The sequence below is a fragment of the Lagenorhynchus albirostris genome, chromosome 8 (genome assembly GCF_949774975.1).
Source record: "Lagenorhynchus albirostris chromosome 8, mLagAlb1.1, whole genome shotgun sequence".
Taxonomy (NCBI): Eukaryota; Metazoa; Chordata; class Mammalia; order Artiodactyla; family Delphinidae; genus Lagenorhynchus; species Lagenorhynchus albirostris.
In genome coordinates, this window is record NC_083102.1 from 69,107,093 (window position 1) to 69,127,336 (window position 20,244).

The 20,244-nt window shown below is 35.3% G+C and overlaps 1 protein-coding gene across 1 annotated transcript; it reads right to left on the minus strand.

The window, feature by feature from the left end:
* Nucleotides 1-5,978: 5,978 nt before the first annotated feature.
* On the minus strand, nucleotides 5,979-18,644 carry AGR3 (anterior gradient 3, protein disulphide isomerase family member). Its single transcript, XM_060156138.1, has 7 exons — nucleotides 18,536-18,644; nucleotides 14,468-14,531; nucleotides 8,463-8,515; nucleotides 7,847-7,923; nucleotides 7,540-7,603; nucleotides 6,783-6,866; nucleotides 5,979-6,028 (listed from the first exon to the last, which is right to left on the minus strand). The coding sequence occupies exons 1-7, from the start codon at nucleotides 18,642-18,644 to the stop codon at nucleotides 5,979-5,981; spliced, it is 501 nt and encodes a 166-aa protein (XP_060012121.1).
* Between the last annotated feature and the right edge of the window lie 1,600 nt (nucleotides 18,645-20,244).

Consider the following 20,244-nt stretch of genomic DNA (forward strand, 5'->3'; position numbering starts at 1 on the left):
AAAAGATGTCCGTAAACTGGTATTCATAAAGTTTATCACTGCCAGCATCGGGGGAGGTACCCACTTAATGGCATCCTCCTGTGGGTGCTTGCCGCAATCCTGCATCCCCGCACAGCAGTCACAGCTTATTTTGTGAGGGGGCAGTGTATGTGTGTGTGTGTGTGTGTGTGTGTGTGTGTGTGTGAGAGAGAGAGAGAGAGAGAGAGAGAGCGAGAGAGAGAGAGAGAGAGAGAGACTGATTTTTAAATCCCAAGGGCTTTTCACTTTGCTAAAAAACAGACATTGCATAAGAAACGATTTTTAAAAACAGAAAAAAAGCTTATCTTTCTCTACACAGTAAGGATGTCCGTGGATACATGGATTATGTATTATGCGTCATGTTAAGTACGGTTGTGTTCTAAGGAGTGCTACTGAGGACTGTCATGCACATCTCTATCAGTCTCTATAGTATGTAATCCTATATGTTAAAGAAGTTTGTCTGAAGCTTGACACAGTATCTTAAGCCTAATCTAAAATTCTCAAAGGCGTTACTAAGAAAACCTTGTATACTTTTGTATTTCAGAGTTAAACCAGTGAATGAGAATTTCTGTAGCCCCTATAATGTGCTTTATTCTCTGTCTCATCATGTGGATTTCCATAATGGTGGAATACATTCTTATTCAAGGCGCATGGGTGCTGCATCCTGTGTGAAGCCCCACTAGGAGTCAGGCCATCTCTCCTCTGCTTCCACATCGTCCTATTACATTATTTCTTAAGGAATTGTTTCTCCTCAGTGATCTCTCTTACCACTAAATTATGAACTCCTCTCGGGAACAAAACAGCCTTATTTTTATCTAATTTATCTTTGGATGTATAATATCAAACACAGTGTCTGGCATAGAGTAGAAGTTAAATTAGGAGACATTAAATGCTATAAAATAATTGAGGTTATTTTCTGGAACTCAGAAACTGAGAGGTTGATTTGAAATATAAAGAAATGTTGCAAAAAAACCCCCAACAAAACAAATGTTGCTATTTTAGGCAAAAATAAGGGGAAAGAGGAGAAGGAGGGGCATCTAGTGCAGTGATTCTAAACTGGGGTGGCCATTGTTAGCAAATGAAAGCACAGGTCACCCAGTTAAAAGTGAATTTCACATAAACAGCAAATACATTTTTTGCATAACTGTGTTCCAGATATTGCATAGGATGTACTTATACTAAAAAAAAAATGGTCGCTAATCTCTAATTTAAATTCAACTGGATGTTCTTTACTGACAATCCTATTCTAATGTCTTTTTCAATATGTAACTCTTTTTTATGATTAATTTCTTTTATTGCTGATTTAAAAATATAATATGAATAGACTTTTCACTCTCCCTTCTCATAAAATGTCTATTTAAAACCTCTTCCAGCCAACTCCTACACTATCTTCCCAGAACCGCATAACCACACTCTCCAACCCCGCCCTGCCCAGCTCTATGTGACTGCACAGAATCACAGAACACTCTTTTCTGGTGAATATCTAGAATGCCAGGGGATGCTCTCGACACACCATTTACAACCCACAGAACTCGAGCAAAGCGTCCTTTCGTTTGGCTGCATCACAGAATTTCCTGGCTTGTGATCTCCTGATATTTTTCTAGCATGTGATTCCATTATGCCTAAATTTAAGTTGCAAATATTTCTATGCCCAGAGCAAATTTCCTCTAATTGCATTTTCTGTCTCATATTTTTTTTTTAACATCTTTATTGGAGTATAATTGCTTTACAATGGTGTGTTAGTTTCTGCTGTATAACAAAGTGAATCAGGTATACATAAACATATATCCCCATATCTCTTCCCTCTTGTGTCTCCCTCCCTCCCACCCTCCCTATCCCACCCCTCTAGGGGATCACAAAGCACCGAGCTGATCTCCCTGTGCTATGCGGCTGCTTCCCACTAGCTATCTATTTTACATTTGGTAGTGTATATATGTCCATGCCACTCTCTCACTTCATCCCAGCTTCCCCTTCCCCCTCCCCGTGTCCTCAAGTCCATTCTCTACGTCTGCATCTTTATTCCTGTCCTGCCCCTAGGTTCTTCATGACCTTTTTTTTTTTTTAGATTGCATATATATGTGTTAACGTATGGTATTTGTTTTTCTCTTTCTGACTTACTTCACTCTGTATGACAGACTCTAGGTCTATCCACCTCACTACAAATAACTCAATTTCATTTCTTTTTATGGCTGAATAATATTACATTATATATATGTGCCGCATCTTCTTTATCCTTTCATCTGTCAATGGACACTTAGGTTGCTTCCATGTCCTGGCTATTGTAAATAGTGCTGCAATGAACATTGTGGTACATGACTCTTTTTGAATTGTGTTTTTCTCAGGGTATATGCCCAGTAGTGGGGTTGCTGGGTCATACGGTAGTTCTATTTTTAGATTTTTTAGGAACCTCCATATTGTTCTCCATAGTGGCTGTATCAATTTACATTCCCACCAGCAGTGCAAGAGGGTTCCCTTTTCTCCACACCCTCTCCAGCATTTATTGTTTGTAGATTTTTTGATGATGGCCATTCTGACCGGTGTGAGGTGATACCTCACTGTAGTTTTGATTTGTATTTCTCTAATGATTAATGATGTGGAACATCCTTTTATGTGTTTGTTGGCAGTCTGTATATCTTCTCTGGAGAAATGTCTGTTTAGATCTTCTGACCATTTTTGGATTGGGTTGTTTATTTTATTTTATTTTATTTTTATTTTTTTTCCCTTTGCTGTACGCGGGCCTCTCACTGTTGTGGCCTCTCCCGTTGCGAAGCACAGGCTCTGGATGCACAGGCTCAGCGGCCATGGCTCACGGGCCCAGCCGCTCCGCAACATGTGGGATCCTCCCAGACCAGGGCACGAACCCGTGTCCCCTGCATCAGCAGGCGGACTCTCAACCACTGCGCCACCAGGGAAGCCCTGTTTATTTTTTTGATATTGAGCTTCCTGAGCTGCCTGTATATTTTGGAGATTAATCCTTTGTCAGTTGCTTTGTTTGAGAATATTTTCTTCCATTCTCAGGGTTGTCTTTTGGTCTTGTTTGTGGTTTACTTTGCTGTGCAAAGACTTTTAAGTTTCATTCGGTCCCATTTGTTTATTTTTGTTTTTATTTCCATTCCTCTAGGAGGTGGGTCAAAAAGGATCTTGCTGTGATTGATGTCATAGAGTGTTCTGCCTATGTTTTCCTCTAAGAGCTTTATGGTGTCCGGCCTTACATTCAGGTCTTTAATCCATTTTGGGTTTATTTTTGTGTATGGTGTTAGGCAGTGTTCTAATTTCATTCTTTTACATGTAGCTGTCCAGTTTTCTCAGGACCATTTATTGAAAAGGCTGTCTTTTCTCCATTGTATATTCTTGCCTCCCTTATACCATAGGTGTGTGGGTTTATCTCTGGGCTTTCTATCCTGTTCCATTGATCTGTATTTCTGCCAGTACCATATTGTCTTGATTACTGTAGCTTTGTAGTATAGTCTGAAGTCAGGTAGCCTGATTCCTCCAGCTCCATTTTTCTTTCTCAACATTTCTTTGGCTATTCGGGGTCTTTTGTGTTTCCATACAAATTGTGAAATTTTTGTTCTAGTTCTGTGAAAAATGCTACTGGTAGTTTGATAGGGGTTTCATTGAATCTGTAGATTGCTTTGGGTAGTATAGTCGTTTTCATTGATGTTGATTCTTCCAATCCAAGAACATGGTATATCTCTCCATCTGTTTGTATCATCTTTAATTTCTGTCATCAGTGTCTTATAGCTTTCTGCATTGAATATGTAACTTTTTAAACTGTTTTATCTCTTTGAAATGCAATTGAAAGTTCCCCAAACTCCTCTGTGAAAAGGCCTATACACACAGAATTGTGCATACTGTTTCAGGTAGCTGGTGTAAGTAATTTAATTCTTAATATTGGATGTGTTAGAGAAAGAATAAATACTTTTTTGGAGGTTACAAGGCTAAAAGTAATAGAAGTAAAGTTATATATACACATATGGGTTCTATGCCTAGTCCTGCATTTCAAAGCTAAGGGTAACTACAGAAGTGATGGAATCTAAGCCACTAATTTTATAAAGTGAAGAAATTAGATAGAAATATCAACTAAGATATAGAATTTAATTGTTAAAGTAGAGTAGAGAAGGAAACTAAATTGGTTACAAGACTACCCTGATTAACATAACTTATTTTCAAATTATATACATATAAACTAGATGTATAGTAAATGTTAGTGTATGTATAATTATATGCATAATTGAATTATATGTAATTTAAATACATATGATAAAAATATAAAGGCACATATATTTTCATGGTAAAGAATAATCAATTTAGTAACATTTTTACACTAATTGAAGAAAAACAAGTGAATATTCTATTTTATTAGTTCTTAAATCAGCAACCTAATTGTCAACTGGTTCCTTCTTAGTTCACTGCAATGACCATGGACATTTTCTGCTTCTGCACTGTTTATGCAACAATGAAATCAGTTATATTAGTCTTCATACATTATATTATTAGAGTATGCCAGTACACTTTGGTCTCTTAGAATGCATTAAAAAATTAACTCCAGGGCTTCCCTGGTGGCACAGTGGTTGAGAGTCCGCCTGCTGATGCAGGGGACACGGGTTCGTGCCCCAGTCTGGGAGGATCCCACATGCCGTGGGGCGGCTGGGCCCGTGAGCCATGGCTCCTGAGCCTGTGCGTCCGGAGCCTGTGCTCCGCAACAGGAGAGGCCACAACAGTGAGAGGCCCGCGTACCGGAAAAAAAAAAAAAAAAATTAACTCCAAACTTTGATCTAAAATTAAAAAATAGGATATTTAATATTCTTTTGCAGTGGGAATACATGGATATCTAGTGTTGATGGTCTTGTAAACTGTTTATATCCAAATAGATCAGTTGCAGAAAGTCTGCTTAAAATGAACTGAATAATGATCAGATAAAACTTGGAAGAAACCTTTCTTTCTCTGACTCATGAAACATTGGACTTAATCAGACATCAGTATCATAGATGTTGTATATCTGTCTCATATAAATGTGTACCTTTATATTTCAAAACATCAAGTTATTTAAATGTAATCAAATCCTATGGATTAGGAAACATTTTCCCATCTGAAATATTCTCTCATTTCTGAGAATTATTCCCAGCTGATTATGGGGTTTCCATTAGTAATTAGAATTACTCCAAATGATTAGGGAAATTTTTTCATAAAAAATTAGGATTTTTGTGTGTGTGTTATTTAAAGGAATAGAAGACATGAATGTGATCCTACAAAAGCTTCCCCTGAAGAATTGAGTTGGTGGTTGAATGTTTAATAATTTCAGAATGGATAGATTCCTCTTCTGCTAGTTAACTGGAGGTATTCTTTAATATTCTGGAAGCAGTTACATTCTTCTTAAAATGATTAAAAGTGTTAAATATCCACCCAGTAATCAAGCAAAACATATTTAAAGTTTTAAAATATATTTTAAATTTATTGTAATTACTTTTTAAGTGTCTGTTTTAAAGTAAAAAAAAAGAAATAAATGGTTAACTCTAAAAGTTATGCTGCTAAAAGTTAAATAATAAGTGGCTAGAGATGCATCCATTTGCTTTGGCAACATGCAGATCATTTATGACCTAAACTTGCAGGTTCGATATAATAGAGGGATCAGAATTAAGATTAGCTTACTTGGTGGAATAGATGGTAGATGAGGAAATAGAAACAAGCAGTGTAGACACCTCTTATTTAGGTCTTCCTGTCTCCACTATAACTATCAGCAAGCTTTCTTTGCTACTGATGCAGGCAGAAATCAAACCACAATATTGTCATGCTCTGGTTTTGATATTTATTGAAATATCATTTTACCTTCCTAAGAATATTCAAACACATTAAAAGTCTAAATGGTAATGTTACAAAATTCATTTACCCGCCCATTAGTATTACTCAATTAGCCAGAAGTTTTTCTTCGTGACATTTGACCTCTTAGAGGTAATACATTATAACTCGGATTGAATAAGTTTTAATGCTTTCTTCATGTTTTCTATCACTGTAATAGAAGTAAATATATATTATTCTATTAGTAAATGAGAGTACCAAATTTTTTAATTAACCCCTGAATCTAAAATTGGCCCATTAAAATTAACAGCTATAAAGATTTGGGGATTTATCTGCAACCTTAAAGAATATTATGCTAAAAGTGTACATGTAAATTTAAGGATTAGACCATTCAGAGCTGGTTAATTAACTTAATGTTAAAAAATTTTATCAAAGGGATTTTGAGGGAGTATCTATTTTGTTAACTGATTATTTTGTAGCAGTATTGCTGGATATGACAGGCATAGCTCTCTTATTAAATATAGTTGATAGTGAATGTTGCAAAAATGAAAGTCCCAAGTCAGAGTGTATTTCCTTGCTTATAGGCATTAAAGGAAGAGAAAAGATTTAATTATGATCACTTTGAGGAAATCACATATAATCTTTCATACCAGAAGAATGGACTGACTTTCTTAAGGTTTAATTTTCATGTGTACTCTATTCTTTTTGGTGGTGTTAACATTTAGTGATCATAAGAACTATTAGAGATCCCTGTTGAAGAAAGAGATTCTGAGGTGCCCCAGAAATTCTGATCTTGATGGGAGCTAAGAGTTTGCATATTAACCGCTATCTCCACTACCAGCCCCAGGGACTGTGATGTGTGGGTAGCACTGTTTGTGGGGAAGCACCCATGTAGGGTATCATTGACCCTTCTAACAGTCAAGTGTTGCTAGTATCACTGTTCAAGATAATTTGTGAATACTTACATAGCGGTAAATCCTGAGGTTCATATGTATATAATCTGTTTGAGTATCTTCCAGTTATATCAGCTCTGACTGTTAAAGAAGGATCTGCCAAGAAAAAATAAGTACTTTACATATTATTTAAAATATTCTGAAAATCATTCTTGCCTCTAACTCTAAAACAAACGTTAAGCAAATTTATAAGCAAAATCAGTTTTCATACATGTGAATTTATTGTGAGTTAATCTGAATTCTCATTTTAGTGTGTCACAGGTCTCTGTCAACATATAATAGTTTAGAGAACAGTACTGAAACTACATTGGGATATTGATTTCATAGCATCAGTTAATTTAAAACATTAAAATTTAATATTTATAAGTTACAAGTTATAGATATAATGAGTTTGATTGTTGACCTAACAAGAACTGTTAATGACTGGGTTACTAATGACTTCCCTTTAAAAGGAATAGTAGGGCTTCCCTGGTGGCGCAGTGGTTGAGAGTCCGCCTGCCGATGCAGGGGACACGGGTTCGTGCCCCGGTCCGGGAAGATCCCACATGCCGCGGAGCGGCTGCGCCCGTGAGCCGTGGCCACTGAGCCTGCGCGTCCGGAGCCTGTGCTCCGCAACGAGAGAGGCCACAACAGTGAGAGGCCCATGTACCGCAAAAAAAAAAAAAAAAAAAAAAAAAAAGGAATAGTACTTGAACTAGCATTTAAAAGTAAATAAAAGCAAGAAGGCTACTGATTTTCTAAATCTGATGGAAAGAGATTATACAATTACCCACAAACATGATTCTAGGCACATATTGTCCATCAGGTGATAAATTCTTATCCGTGGTTTCATGCTAGGAAAAAGATGAAAAAAAAGAATGTTATTGGATTGGATTGTTTTTAACAGTTGATTTAAAAATATTTTATGTAAACAAGTCTTTCAGTAAGTTATATATTTTGGTCTCTTACAATTCTATATAACATTCTATATCCACTAATACTTTATAGCTCTTTTTGTCTTCAAAAAAAGACAAAAAAAGAGATTCAGCTTTTCCACTGAATTGAGATATTAAGAAAACATTGTAGAGGTCAGGTACCATGAGATTCAGCATGATGAAATTATTCTGAGCCATTTCTTGTATTTCTTTATTTTGGGCAAACACTTTTTTTAGTGCTGTGGGAGAAAACATAATGTCAATTAGTTTCAAGGATCAAGATGCCTTCAATATAATGTAGCAAAATTAAGCTAGTATTTTGCATTTGTTTGCATCTGTAACTTGGATGTAAATAGTTCATTGGCCCATTGCCACTTCGTCTAACTGGAAATCAATGAGGGACAGAGTCTATCCAAGAAGACATCAAGACAGAATCACATTGATGAAATCACCAGTTTTACAATGTCATGTAATTCATTGACTCATTGGTTAAAACAGCATCTTCTTTCAGCCATTTTTCCTACCTTTTTGTGGGGGGACAGGGGAGGAAGAAGGATATAAAATTCTAAAGGACATGTAATATGAATATATTCAATAGATTACTAACAATCACTGTAGGCTTTAAGCACCTTAGTAAAATGGTGGTACTCTAGCAGTTGTCCTTTTTTTTTTTTTTTTTTGGAATAGAGTTTCCTGAGTGCCTTCTTAACAATTTGTAACCAGGTCACTTTCCTACTTCATATTGGAGATACAATAAGATCTCAGGAGCAAAAATTACCTTGGCAGTATTGACAGTCCTCCAAGTGATGAATAACCATCAGTGGCTTGTTACTAAACAGAGAGAGTGTGGAATTGAGCCAAGTGATTAATCTGAGTTAAAATGTACAGTGAAATTAGATTTAAGATTCTCATACTTTCTATGAGACGTAAAGTAAACATCTTAGCCTGACAAATCACAGCGCTGTAGTCTGTAGTCCTCTTAGTCATAACATGGCCTCAGCACTGAAGCATCAGCGTCACCAGAAATGTAGCTCATTAGAAATGTAAATTCTCAGGCTCCCTCTTGGGCCCACTCAGTCAGCATCTGTGGGGGTGAGGTCCAGGAATCCTTAGCTTAACAAGCTTACCAGGTCGTTCTTATGTATACTGTAGTACAGTTAGAAAAATAAAAGTCAATTCTGTCTCCATAGATGAAAGGATATTATGAGCAAGATAGTATTAATTTCCAATGAACATCTGGTATAAAATTTTGGAATTGTCGAAGTTTTTACTTAGGTTTTTTGTTTGTTTTTCAAAAAGTCTATTAATATTTGACCATTTTCACAATCTTTTATTCTTGTCACAACTTACAATTACCAACAGTCTCAGGGAGAGTTCCCTTCCTATATATTTTTCAGTGTCATTTTGATTTTAACTCTCTGAAGAAAAGTTTTGGTGGTAGCTCATTGACTACCCTGCTGTTTAGAATACGAGAAAAATTAGAATGTTAACTACAGTGAAGGATAAAATAATTATGATTCGGGTATATAAGATGTTTTTAAAAATGTTTCTTTAATTTTGCAAGGATGCTAGGTACAAAAAGAGACGAGTGTATATGTATCAAGCATAAATCTTTTTAAAAACAACAGATGTAATCATATGAAATACTTGTTACTGAATAATCCTGTTTTTTCAAACTTTAGTCTCAAAAGTGTTAAATAACACACTTTGAAGTGTAAATAATTTCATTTAATCCTCAAACTTAGAATATAAGTTAATTTTAGGTAAGAATAAATCCTACAACTTATCTCTTAAAATTTATAACATAGAAAGCTAACATTTGCCAACAACTTCACATTTACTGGTGAAAGAGCAGATTAGATATCCAATGAATGAAATATTATTACCTCTTTTTAATTAGTAGAAAACTGAGCCTAAGAATATTCACTGACATTTCTTTAGAGACACATACAGAACTTAGACCTCCTAAGCACCAGGTAGTAATTCTTTTACTAGATAACTTTTTCTCTGATTGCACTTAGGTAGATAGAGGTGTCCTGTGATGGAGAGCAATTCAGGGGCATGAGTCATTCTGATTTCCTGAACTGCTACCCTTTCTTCCCAGCACAACAACTGGAAATAAGGATAGCTCTGTGTAAGGAAAGACATTGACGTAACTCTTGGAAAACTAATTTCTCCATCAGATTTCTGGCCAACTGGAGTCCAAGGAAAAATGTATCAAGACCACAGAATACTCAGTCTTAATAGTTCAGCTTTGAATGGGTTGTTCAGACAGTCAAACCAAGACAGTAATCCGTTTTAGGAAAAGCTTCTGTTTCTGGCAGACACTGAATTAGGAACACCTGAAAAAGGGCTCAGAAACTTTTAAAGCAAAGAGGCAGATGGTAAGTTATTTGAGGTTTTGCAGCCCATGTGGTCTTGTTCACAACCGCTCACCTCTGCTGTTATTGCACGAAAGCAGCCATGGACAGTATGCAACAAGGTGAGAGTGGCCGTGTTATAGTAAAACTTAATTTATAGCACTGGAATTTGAATTTCAAGTAACTTCCATGTTTCACAAGATATTATTCTTCTTTTGATTAAAAACATTCTTTTAATGTAAAAATCATCCTTAGCTCACAGACCAAATTATCAATAAAACAGGTGGTCCCTAGTCTTATGGTTACCAGGGGCGAAGGGGAGGGGGAGAGATAGACTGGGAGTTTGGGATTGACATGTACACACTACTATAGATAACCAACAAGGACGTGCTGTATAGCACAGGGAACTCAGCTCAATATTCTGTAATAACCTAAATAGGAAAAGAATTTTAAAAAGAATAAAAAAAATAAAGCATTTTAAATTGTGAAAAAAAAATCTTATGAAGTAGCACATCAGATTATGAGAAACTCGAGTGAGAGAAAGAGTAAAAATTTTGGGGAGCTGTACTTCTGAGATGCTCTAAAACCAGAGCCTTCCAAGCCTAGCTGCTTATCAGCATCATTTGGTGAATTATCTTTTAAAATTCTACATGTTTTTCATTGAAAATAAGTTACAAATTCAGATGGTTTAAAATTCAAAAGTTAAAAAAGTAAAAATTCTTTCTCCCATCCTGCCTTCAAGAAGTAAGCAGTGTTACCATTTTCTAAGTTTGCTTCCAGAGTTTTTCAGGTCATATAACAAAATACACATGTGCATATGCATATGCTTGTGTATATACTTATGTAAATGTATATGATTATGAATTGTGTATGTTCATATGCATGTCCATATGTATATATATTTATCCTTTCTTTTTTAAAAATACAAATACTAGCACGCTATACACATGTATTTGCATTTGGCTTTTTTAGCATAATCATATATCTTGGATGTTATTCCCTTGTGATTTTGTATAATATTCCATTATATGGATCATCTTTACTTTATTAGTCTCCTCAAAATAGATATTTAAATTCTTTTCAATCTTTTATGTTTAGATTGTTTTCAGACATTTAAAAAGATGCTTTGGTGAACATGATGTTACTTACATATAATTTTGCGCATGGGTGGGTATATTTGTAAATAAATTTCCAGAAGCGGAGTTTCTGCGTCAGAGTATGTGCATTTATAATTTTGATGCACTGTATATACTTTCCTTAGAAGCTGTACCAATTTATATTCTCTCTGATAATGTGAGAACTAAGTATTTACTCTCACTAAAAGTGGTTATTGAGCTTTTAATTCTTTTATCCAGTAGGTGAAAGAGGGAAGTTAATGTAGTTTTACTTTCTTATAAAAAATAGTCACCATATGATCCAGCAATTCTACTTCTGGGTATATACCCAAAGAAAATGAAATCACTATTTCACTATCTCAAAGGGATATCTGCATCCCCATGTTCATTGCAGCATTATTTACAATAGCCAGGACATGGAAGCAACCTAAGTGACTCTCAGTACATTTGTGACAACGTGAATGAACCTTGAGCATATTATGTTAAGTAAAATAAGTCAGAGACAAATACTATGTGATCTCACTTATATGTAGAATCTGGAATTTAAAAAAAAAAGTAAAAACCAAACTCATAGAAACAGAGAGTAGATTGGTGGTTTCCCAGGGTGGGGGATTGGGAGGTGGGGAAAATGGGTAAAGGTGCTCAAAGGGTACACACTTCCAGTTATAAGATGAGTGAGTCCTGGGAATGTAGTGATGACCAGAGTTAACAATACTGTATGGTATACTTGAAAACTGATAAGAAAATACATCTTAAAAGTTCTCAACACACACACACACACACACACACACACACACACACACGTTAACTATGTGAGGTGATAATTAACCTTATTGTGGTCATCATTGTGCAATATATACATACATCAAATCATCACATTCTACACCTTAAATCTGCACAATGTTTATATAAATTATATCTCAATAAAGCTGTAAAAAATAATCTTACTCATATGTTTAGGTTACTAATTTTTTTATTCTGTGTACTATCTTTCCTATCTTATGTTCATTTTTTCAAGGTCATTGCCTTGACCTTTTTCTTATTAATTTATATGAGTACTTTGTATATTAGAGAAATTCACTCTTGTAATATGAGCTATAGTTTTCTGTTAGTTTTGTATTTTTTGCCTTTTTCGTTTGCTTATGATAAATTTCTGGTTTGCAGAAATTTGCATAATCAAAAATATTAGTCATTTATTTTAGGATTTTTCTTTCTTCTTTTTTTTTTTCCTTTGGCCGTACTCAACTCTAAAGGAGGACTAGGGTGAGGCAAGGGTAGCATCTAGGGCACAAAAATGAAGTGTTTGTTTTTGCGTCCTAGACATCCCTCATGCCTCACCCTAATTGTACCCTACTCCAAGAATTTAAAGGAATAACAGTTTTGTAATAGTGTCTTCTAGTACCTTAATGGTTTCATCCTTATAATTAATCTTTATAATTTATTTTGATGTAAAATATGAGGTATAGATACAAATTTTTTTATTTTTCACAAATGGCTATCAAATTCTAACAATTATTTTACATACTCTATCTCTCCTACTCCTGATTCAAAATGCCACTTAATCATGTAAACAATTTCTGTAGTATCCAGTTTTCTGTTCTCTCCATTCTATTCAATTCATTTACCGGTAACATACTGTGTTATTAAAATGTTTCATATTGATTAAGGGCTAGTCCCCACTGATTTCTTCTCAGAATGTTCCTAACTATTTAAGTCTGTCTATGTTTCCATTTCAATTTTAACATCACTTAAAAACTTGTACTAATATATTGTGATTGTCTTAACAAATTTTTTAGCTATAGAGAGGATTGACATTTTTACGATATTGAATCTTCCTCTCCAAGAACATGATATCCCTTCACATAGGTTTGTAATTTCTTTCCTCACTAGTACATTTAGTTCATACAGATTTTGTACATTTTCTGTCAAGTTTATCTTGGGATATTTCATCTTTTTTTATTGCTATTTTATATAAGGTATTTTATAACTGCCTTTAACTATTTTGATTTTATATATATATATATATATAAATGCTGTCGGTTTCTAGGTATTAATTTAGTCTCATCTAATTTAACTGAATCTTCGTAGTTCTGATACTTTGGGCTGATTCTCAAGTTTTTCACAAACACAGTCATCAGCTGCAAATGAGGATTCTTTCACTCTCTCCTTTGTAAGTTTTTCTCATCTAATTGCATTGGTTAGTATCTCCAGAACAATGTTAGTAATTGTGGTGATTAAAGAATCCATCAGTGGGATACTTTAATTGTTTTTCCTCAGTAAGCATGATGTTGACTTTTTTGCTGGGATGGATAAGTTTTTTAACTTCAAATATGGATTTGGCATTGTATTAAATGCTTTTTCTTAGCATTTGTGGAGATAGGAGATACTTGTATGATTTGTGTCCTTATAAATATTAAATTATTTTAATTAATAGATTTCTTAATCTTGAATCTTTTGGCTTTCCCAGACTGAATCTCACTTTATCAGGGTATATTTTTTTAGTGTTCTGATGTCTGCTCTTTGCTAATATGTTGTTTGTTTTTTACATTTCTATTTGGAAATAAGATTATTCTGTAGACTTTTTTTTTTTTTTGTAATATTTGTCTGGTGTTGAGAGTGTTTTAGCCAGTTCTTATTTGGAATCTTTTCTTTTTCTTCAAAGAGTTGAATTGAACATTCTTTAGATATTTGATAAATTCTTGGGGTGCTTTTAAAAGTACAAGTTTCTCAGCTCCATCCCCAAAGATTTAGTAGATCTTTAGTAAATCACATCACTCTTGGTCACTGAGTGCCTGGCACATAGAAGTGGATACTCAGTAAGCAGTTGACCCTGAATATGGATTTTTAAAAAAGCTCTCTGAGTCGTTCTGATGATCAGACAGCCTTGAGAAGTGCTGCTATAAGTCAGGTTCCTGTTTAAGCTTGTATAATGCCCAGTGAGTGATGCTGTTTTGTTTATACAATTTATATTCAAAGTTTGTTTGGTGGATGTTAACTAGACTTATTGTGGTAATCATTTTGCATATATACAAATATCCAATCATTAAGTTGTATATCTGAAACTAATATAATGTTAAGTCAATTATTCCTCAGATAAAAAAGCTTGCTTGGATAATTAAGAAATTAATACAGAAGTGTCTAGAGCTGTTGTTTATTAAAAAATTCTAATAGCAACTCTTAGTCCAAACAGCATACAATATCAGAGCAAATTCTTATTGTATCCTCTGAAAAGCTAACATGCTAGTGTTTGGCTCTCCTGTGAGGAGGTATCTGTATCATCTGTCAAAGTTAACTGAGAGGTGTTTTACCTTTTTTGAATATGAAAGAGACCTTCCTCATAAGTCTGCATCCAAGTGATGTCATCTCCCCATCCTAAACAGAAGAGAGAAATCAATGTGTTAACTCAGGACTACCAAAGAGTTCTGAATTGGGGGTGTGATAACCAGGTATCTATCTACAGATATTTAAGCTACCAAGCAGTTGTCTGACATAAGGTATGGAGGATACATAATTATAACTAGATACAAAGAGGTTGTGTCCTTTCAGGTGATATTACTGAGGTTTTGTGACTATGTTTTAAATCTTAAGGCCCATGGCCTTGAACCCAGTAAGTGTTCAGTAGATGCTATTATGATTAGTGGTGATTGAAAGGACATCTCTGGACCATGCAAGAGCTCTCACTTTCAGAATGTACAGGAGGAAATAACAGTTAATCTTTGCATACTCTGTAAATCTGTCGGGAATACTTTGGGCTATACTGAACAGCGTCCTTGAATCTTGAGTGTCAAGAGATGTTGACTCCTTCGAAGTCATAACACATCATTGAAAAAAAGGAATTTCAAATTTTACTTTGAGTTTTAACGGAAAACAATTCTGGCATGGGAATTTCATGGTTGAGAGACTCAATAAAACCCTTGTTTTGGAAGCATCCAAAAGAGTGGAGGAGAGGGAAACAGAACACAACGAGTAGAGAGAGAACCCACTAGCTTTTTTTTTAAAGAATCAATTTTATTTATTTATTTATTTATTTTGGTTGCATCGGGTCTTCATTGCTGCACATGGGTTTTCTGTAGTTGTGGTGAGTGGGGACTACTCTTCGTTGCGGTGTCCAGGGTTCTCCTTATGGTGGCCTGTCCTGTTGCGGAGCACAGGCTCCAGGTGCACGGGCTTCAGTAGTTGTGGCGCACAGGCTCAGTAGTTGTGGCTCACGGGCTTAGTTGCTCTGCAGCATGTGGGATCCTCCCGGACCAGGGATCGAACCTGTGTCTCCTGCATTGGCAGGCAGATTCTTAACCACTGCACCACTAAGGAAGTCCCCCCACTAGCCTTTAAAGAAATGATGTGAGTAGTTGGGAATGTGTATTAGAGATTGAAGAATAAGACCATTGAAGAGAAGAATGCACAAAACATCCAGAAATATTTCCAAGTATTTTCAGGAAATGTCTCAGTCTATGGATGAAAAAGGTTGAATTAATTTGAAAATAGAAATAGTTTCAGGCTATTTTGGACCCAGATTTTTTCATAAGTCTCATATGTTGTCAGACTGGAGTTCCTGGTTTTGATACCATGGCTTAAAGATGTCCAGGACTTATGAAGCAGAATTATGAAGCAGGATAAATATGATCCCATGATTTCTGCCTGCTGGGTTTTGGTTTGTTTGTTTTTTAATAACAACTTTATTCAAATATAATTCATATGCCAATACAGTTCATCCATTGAAAGTATATACATTCTTTTAATATATTTACATAGTGTGCAATCATCACCACAATCAATTTTGGAAGATTTTCATCACTTCAGAAAGAAACCCTGTACCCTTTAGTTATCACCATGCAGTTCTTTCGTCTCCTACAACCCTAAGAAATGGCTAATCTACTTTGTCTCTATAGATTATCTTATTCCAGACATTGCATATAAGTGGAATCATATAAGATGCGATGTATCTTATGACTGGATGCTTTCACTTAATACAATGTTTTTAAGGTTCATCCATGTTGTGGCATGTATTAGGACTTCATTCTTGGGCTAAATATTATTCCATTTTATGGATATACCACATTTTGTTTATCCATTTATCAGTTGATGGACATTTAGGTTGTTTCTAGTTTTTGGATTTTATGAATAATACTGCTATGAACATTTGAGTGCAAACTTCAGTGTGAACATATGTTTTCATTTTTCTTGGGTATAATCCTTAGAAGTAGAATTGCTGGATCAAATGGTAACTGTAACTTTAACTTTCTGACAGTTTTTCCAAGTGAGTGCATTATTTTACACTCTTACCAGAAGTGTTGTTGGTTTGTTTTTGCCTGACCTTAGAATCCTAACATTGGAAGACATCTTACATTAGCTTAGTACCCCAACCCTAGCAGGAATACTTCCTATCTGTAATAACCCTGAAATACTTTCTTTACAACTTTGCCCAAACACATGTAGTAAGTTTATGCCACGTTTTGCATTAGATAAAAGTTATTTTGGAAACAGCCAGTGAGACTGTGTTCCTACTTAATTTCCCTATTCTGTTGCAAATATCATTCAATGCCAGAATGTCAGCAGTGGGAAGAATTACTGTTCTCTGCTCCTGTTTAACTTAGTTCCACAAATATTGAAGGAACATCTGCTATATGCCTTGCTCCACTTAGCACTGGGTGTATGCAGGTAAGACAATACAGTCTTATTGTTCTCTGTTCATTATCATGATTCCTAATTCCTAATCCATTACTGGCTATGCTTACTTATCTTCTGAGATTTTATTCATTCTCCAGTATGTATTTATTGAGTACTTACTGTATGCCAGGCACTGGACCAGGTGCTGGACACAGAGCAGTTTTGGTTTAAAAGGACGTTAAGATTTGGGGTTCACTTTTTTATTGAACCATTTCTTACCTTTTTCCAATTAATACTCCCTTTTCTCCCTAACACTGTGTCTGTTTAACTGGGGCTGCTCTGCCCTCTAAGAGGCTCCATATGCTACTTGGTACACTGTAGTCAAATTTCCCTTTCACCCGTACCTTAAATCCTCATTCTCAGTTGTTTTCTATGTGCCAGTAGAAGATAAAGGCTTAACCAAATGCAAACCATTTCTGAATAATGGAGTTCCCAGCTGCCATCAGTCATCTCCCCTATTGACATAGTTTAACTGAAATAACAGACTCATCACGTTGTTTAAAATTTCTTGTACGTATTGAGTATATTTTTCATAAAATTCACCAGTTTTAATGGACATTTGGAAGTGAATACACAGAATATTGGTACCTTAATTATAGTTACAGCATGCTGCTTAACTCAGCCCTCGAGGGTCTTTAAGGGCAGTGACTTTGATCTTTGGCACTTTAAGGCTACTGAGTTCATTGTTTTATAACTGCTGTATGTATATATGGAGGTACATGATAAATTACACTTAGGAAAATATTTCCCTCTTTTATTTATTTTGCAAAACTTACCAAGTTTTTTAGACTTATAGTTTCTGTGATTTTAAACTGAACACTGGCTGAACACTGACAGGCAATTGGCTGGTACCCAATACATCTCATCTGTTAAGGAATGAATTAACTTGGAGAGAAAGTCAATATTTTAAAATTTGAAATTATGCTATAGTTGATCTCCATTTGTTTGCTCCAGTCACATTACCATTCCAAGTACCAGTCAAGTGTTTTTTGGTTTGTGTTACTAATTTAGGATTAGCTATTTGGAGACAAATGATTTTCTTTCCATTTCTGGTAGCTGGAAATGTAGGAATCAATTCTGAGAATTTTCTTTATGAATTATTTCTTTGCAGATGAAGATATAATTGTTTCTCAGGCCAAAGTAAAACAGTTGGTACAAAATAGAAATGTTTTCAATGTAGCCAATGACAAATCTAGATTATGTCCTCTAAAAATACTGCAGCTGTTTTCTGGAGTCAGCATAGCCAACACTTGGTTAACCAAAATTCTTGGAGGGTGGAGATAAAGTATAATTTTCTGGGGACCCCAGTGTAAAATCATTCCAAATTATTTTCTTGCCTGAATAAAGAGAGGACAGGGCACTGGAACAGATTTTGAGGGAATCCTGATTGCATTTAGGATATCAATATAACATAGCAATCAATAGCATTTTGCAGGACTCTGGTTACCAAAGTTATAGGCAATGAAACCAGTTCTCCACTATTTCTACAGAAGATGCAGCAAATTGTTGTTTTTCATTTCATGTGGCTCACTCTTTAAAATTAACTGATCCTCTCTGTTGTTTTTTTTTTTTCTCCTATTTTAAAGTGATACACAACAAAAAATTTCAGTTAATTGAGTTGGCTTTATAGCTAGACTACAGGCAAGAGATGATGAATTTTAAAACAATCCAAATGACTGAGTCCAGAAAATAAAATGAGATTCCAGTACCTCTTGAGAGTGTCTGAGGAGGTCTTTTTCCCTTTTTGATTGCCATGGCAAGGTTAGAAGAAACCGTGATGAGTAAGAGACAGACGACCAAAGCTGAGTGTAACATCATATCTTCTTAAGAATCCCTCAGAAGCAGCTGGATGGTAAAAAATAATTGTCAGAATCTGGTAGGTTACCTCAGGCTGTCATTAAGACATTTGTTAAGAGACCAAACCTGTGCTGCCAGATTGCTCTGCTTGTGTGAATTGACATGGTACAACCACCTAGAACTTTCACATTTTATTTGTAAATTATTGTAAAAATACAGTCAACTCAATAGATGTCCACTTGATGAAAAGCCACATTCCTGGCATCCTGGGAGCAGTACAATGAAGTTGAAAGAGCACTGGACCAGGGCACCCAAAGCCTACTTCTGATGGTATTCTAGTGCTCACGGAACTGCATTAAAACTCAAATAAGGTGATATTGATTAAAGGCCTTGCAACTGCTAAGTGCAATGGAAAGGTGACGTTTGTCATGCATAAATATTCTTTGCCCTTTGATTCTTCTTGATCTGATAGGTTAAGATGACATTTTAACTCTGCCAAGACAGTAAGATTAGGCATGAACAAATACTGCTTAAATTAGAACTGAGGAAAAACAGAATATGGAGGTTCTTATTCTTCAGTTCCTCTACAGTTGCTTATCTTTTTTATCCTTCCATCATTTACTCAGCCTTTTGCCCTTAAATTTACAACCCTGCCCTATTTAAAATTCATTCCTCTCATTTTAGTATCTTTATCTAGCCAGTAGTACATCCCTCTCCTGGATTGAAAATGGTTAGTTTGGTCCTATTTAAATTATTTTCTTTCCTAATCTGCAAGGGACCCACTTTTAAATTATTTTGTATTGAGAAACCCTGTTAAACAATAACCATGGTGCTGATAAGGATCGCAGTTTAAGTTCCTATAACTTATTAATACTGTGAAACATTTCAGCATGCCATCTTTTACCTTATGGGCGTCATCTTGTACCATAAAGACTGAAACAAAGAAAGGGTAGATTTCAGTAGGGGATAAAGACAGCTGACTCTGGAACACAAAGTCCAACGTGGGGAGGGCAGACTCTGTCAGAGTGAAAGTTGCAGTGGAAAAATTGAAGCAACCATCTAGGGTAGGGTCTTAACTTGGGTCCAGTGAGCTTCTAGAAGGTCTATGATTGAGCTCCTGGAGTCTCAAAAATCCCTGAATTGTCTGTAAAATTTTATGTGCCTTTGTTCTCTTTTCTGGGGAAGAGAGCCCCTAATTGCCTTAAGATTCTCCGAGGGATCTCTGGAAGTAAAGAGTTAAGAAAAAGTTAATCTGGAGGAAGCATTAGGAAAAGTTCTTTATGAGAGAGACAGAGATTAGTAGGTAGAATCTACAGCAAAAGAGAGAAGTGATAACTTCACCATCTTCTTATTTTAAAGCTGCCAAATTTAGAATGAATAGGAACTGAATTTTTTTCAAATTTCAAGTTGCTATGTATTATTGCCAGATTGTTCTACTTAAAAATCAAAAAATTTTTTTTCTGTTTGACATTGATAAATTGTAAAATAGATAGTAAATATATTCTATGACAAAGCCAATCAATTTATATATTATTATCTTTGGATGAACAGTAATTTCCCTGGTAAGCAGACCATGAGTTAGTTATGATCCTATAGTATCAGATGCGTGGGTAAAGCTCCT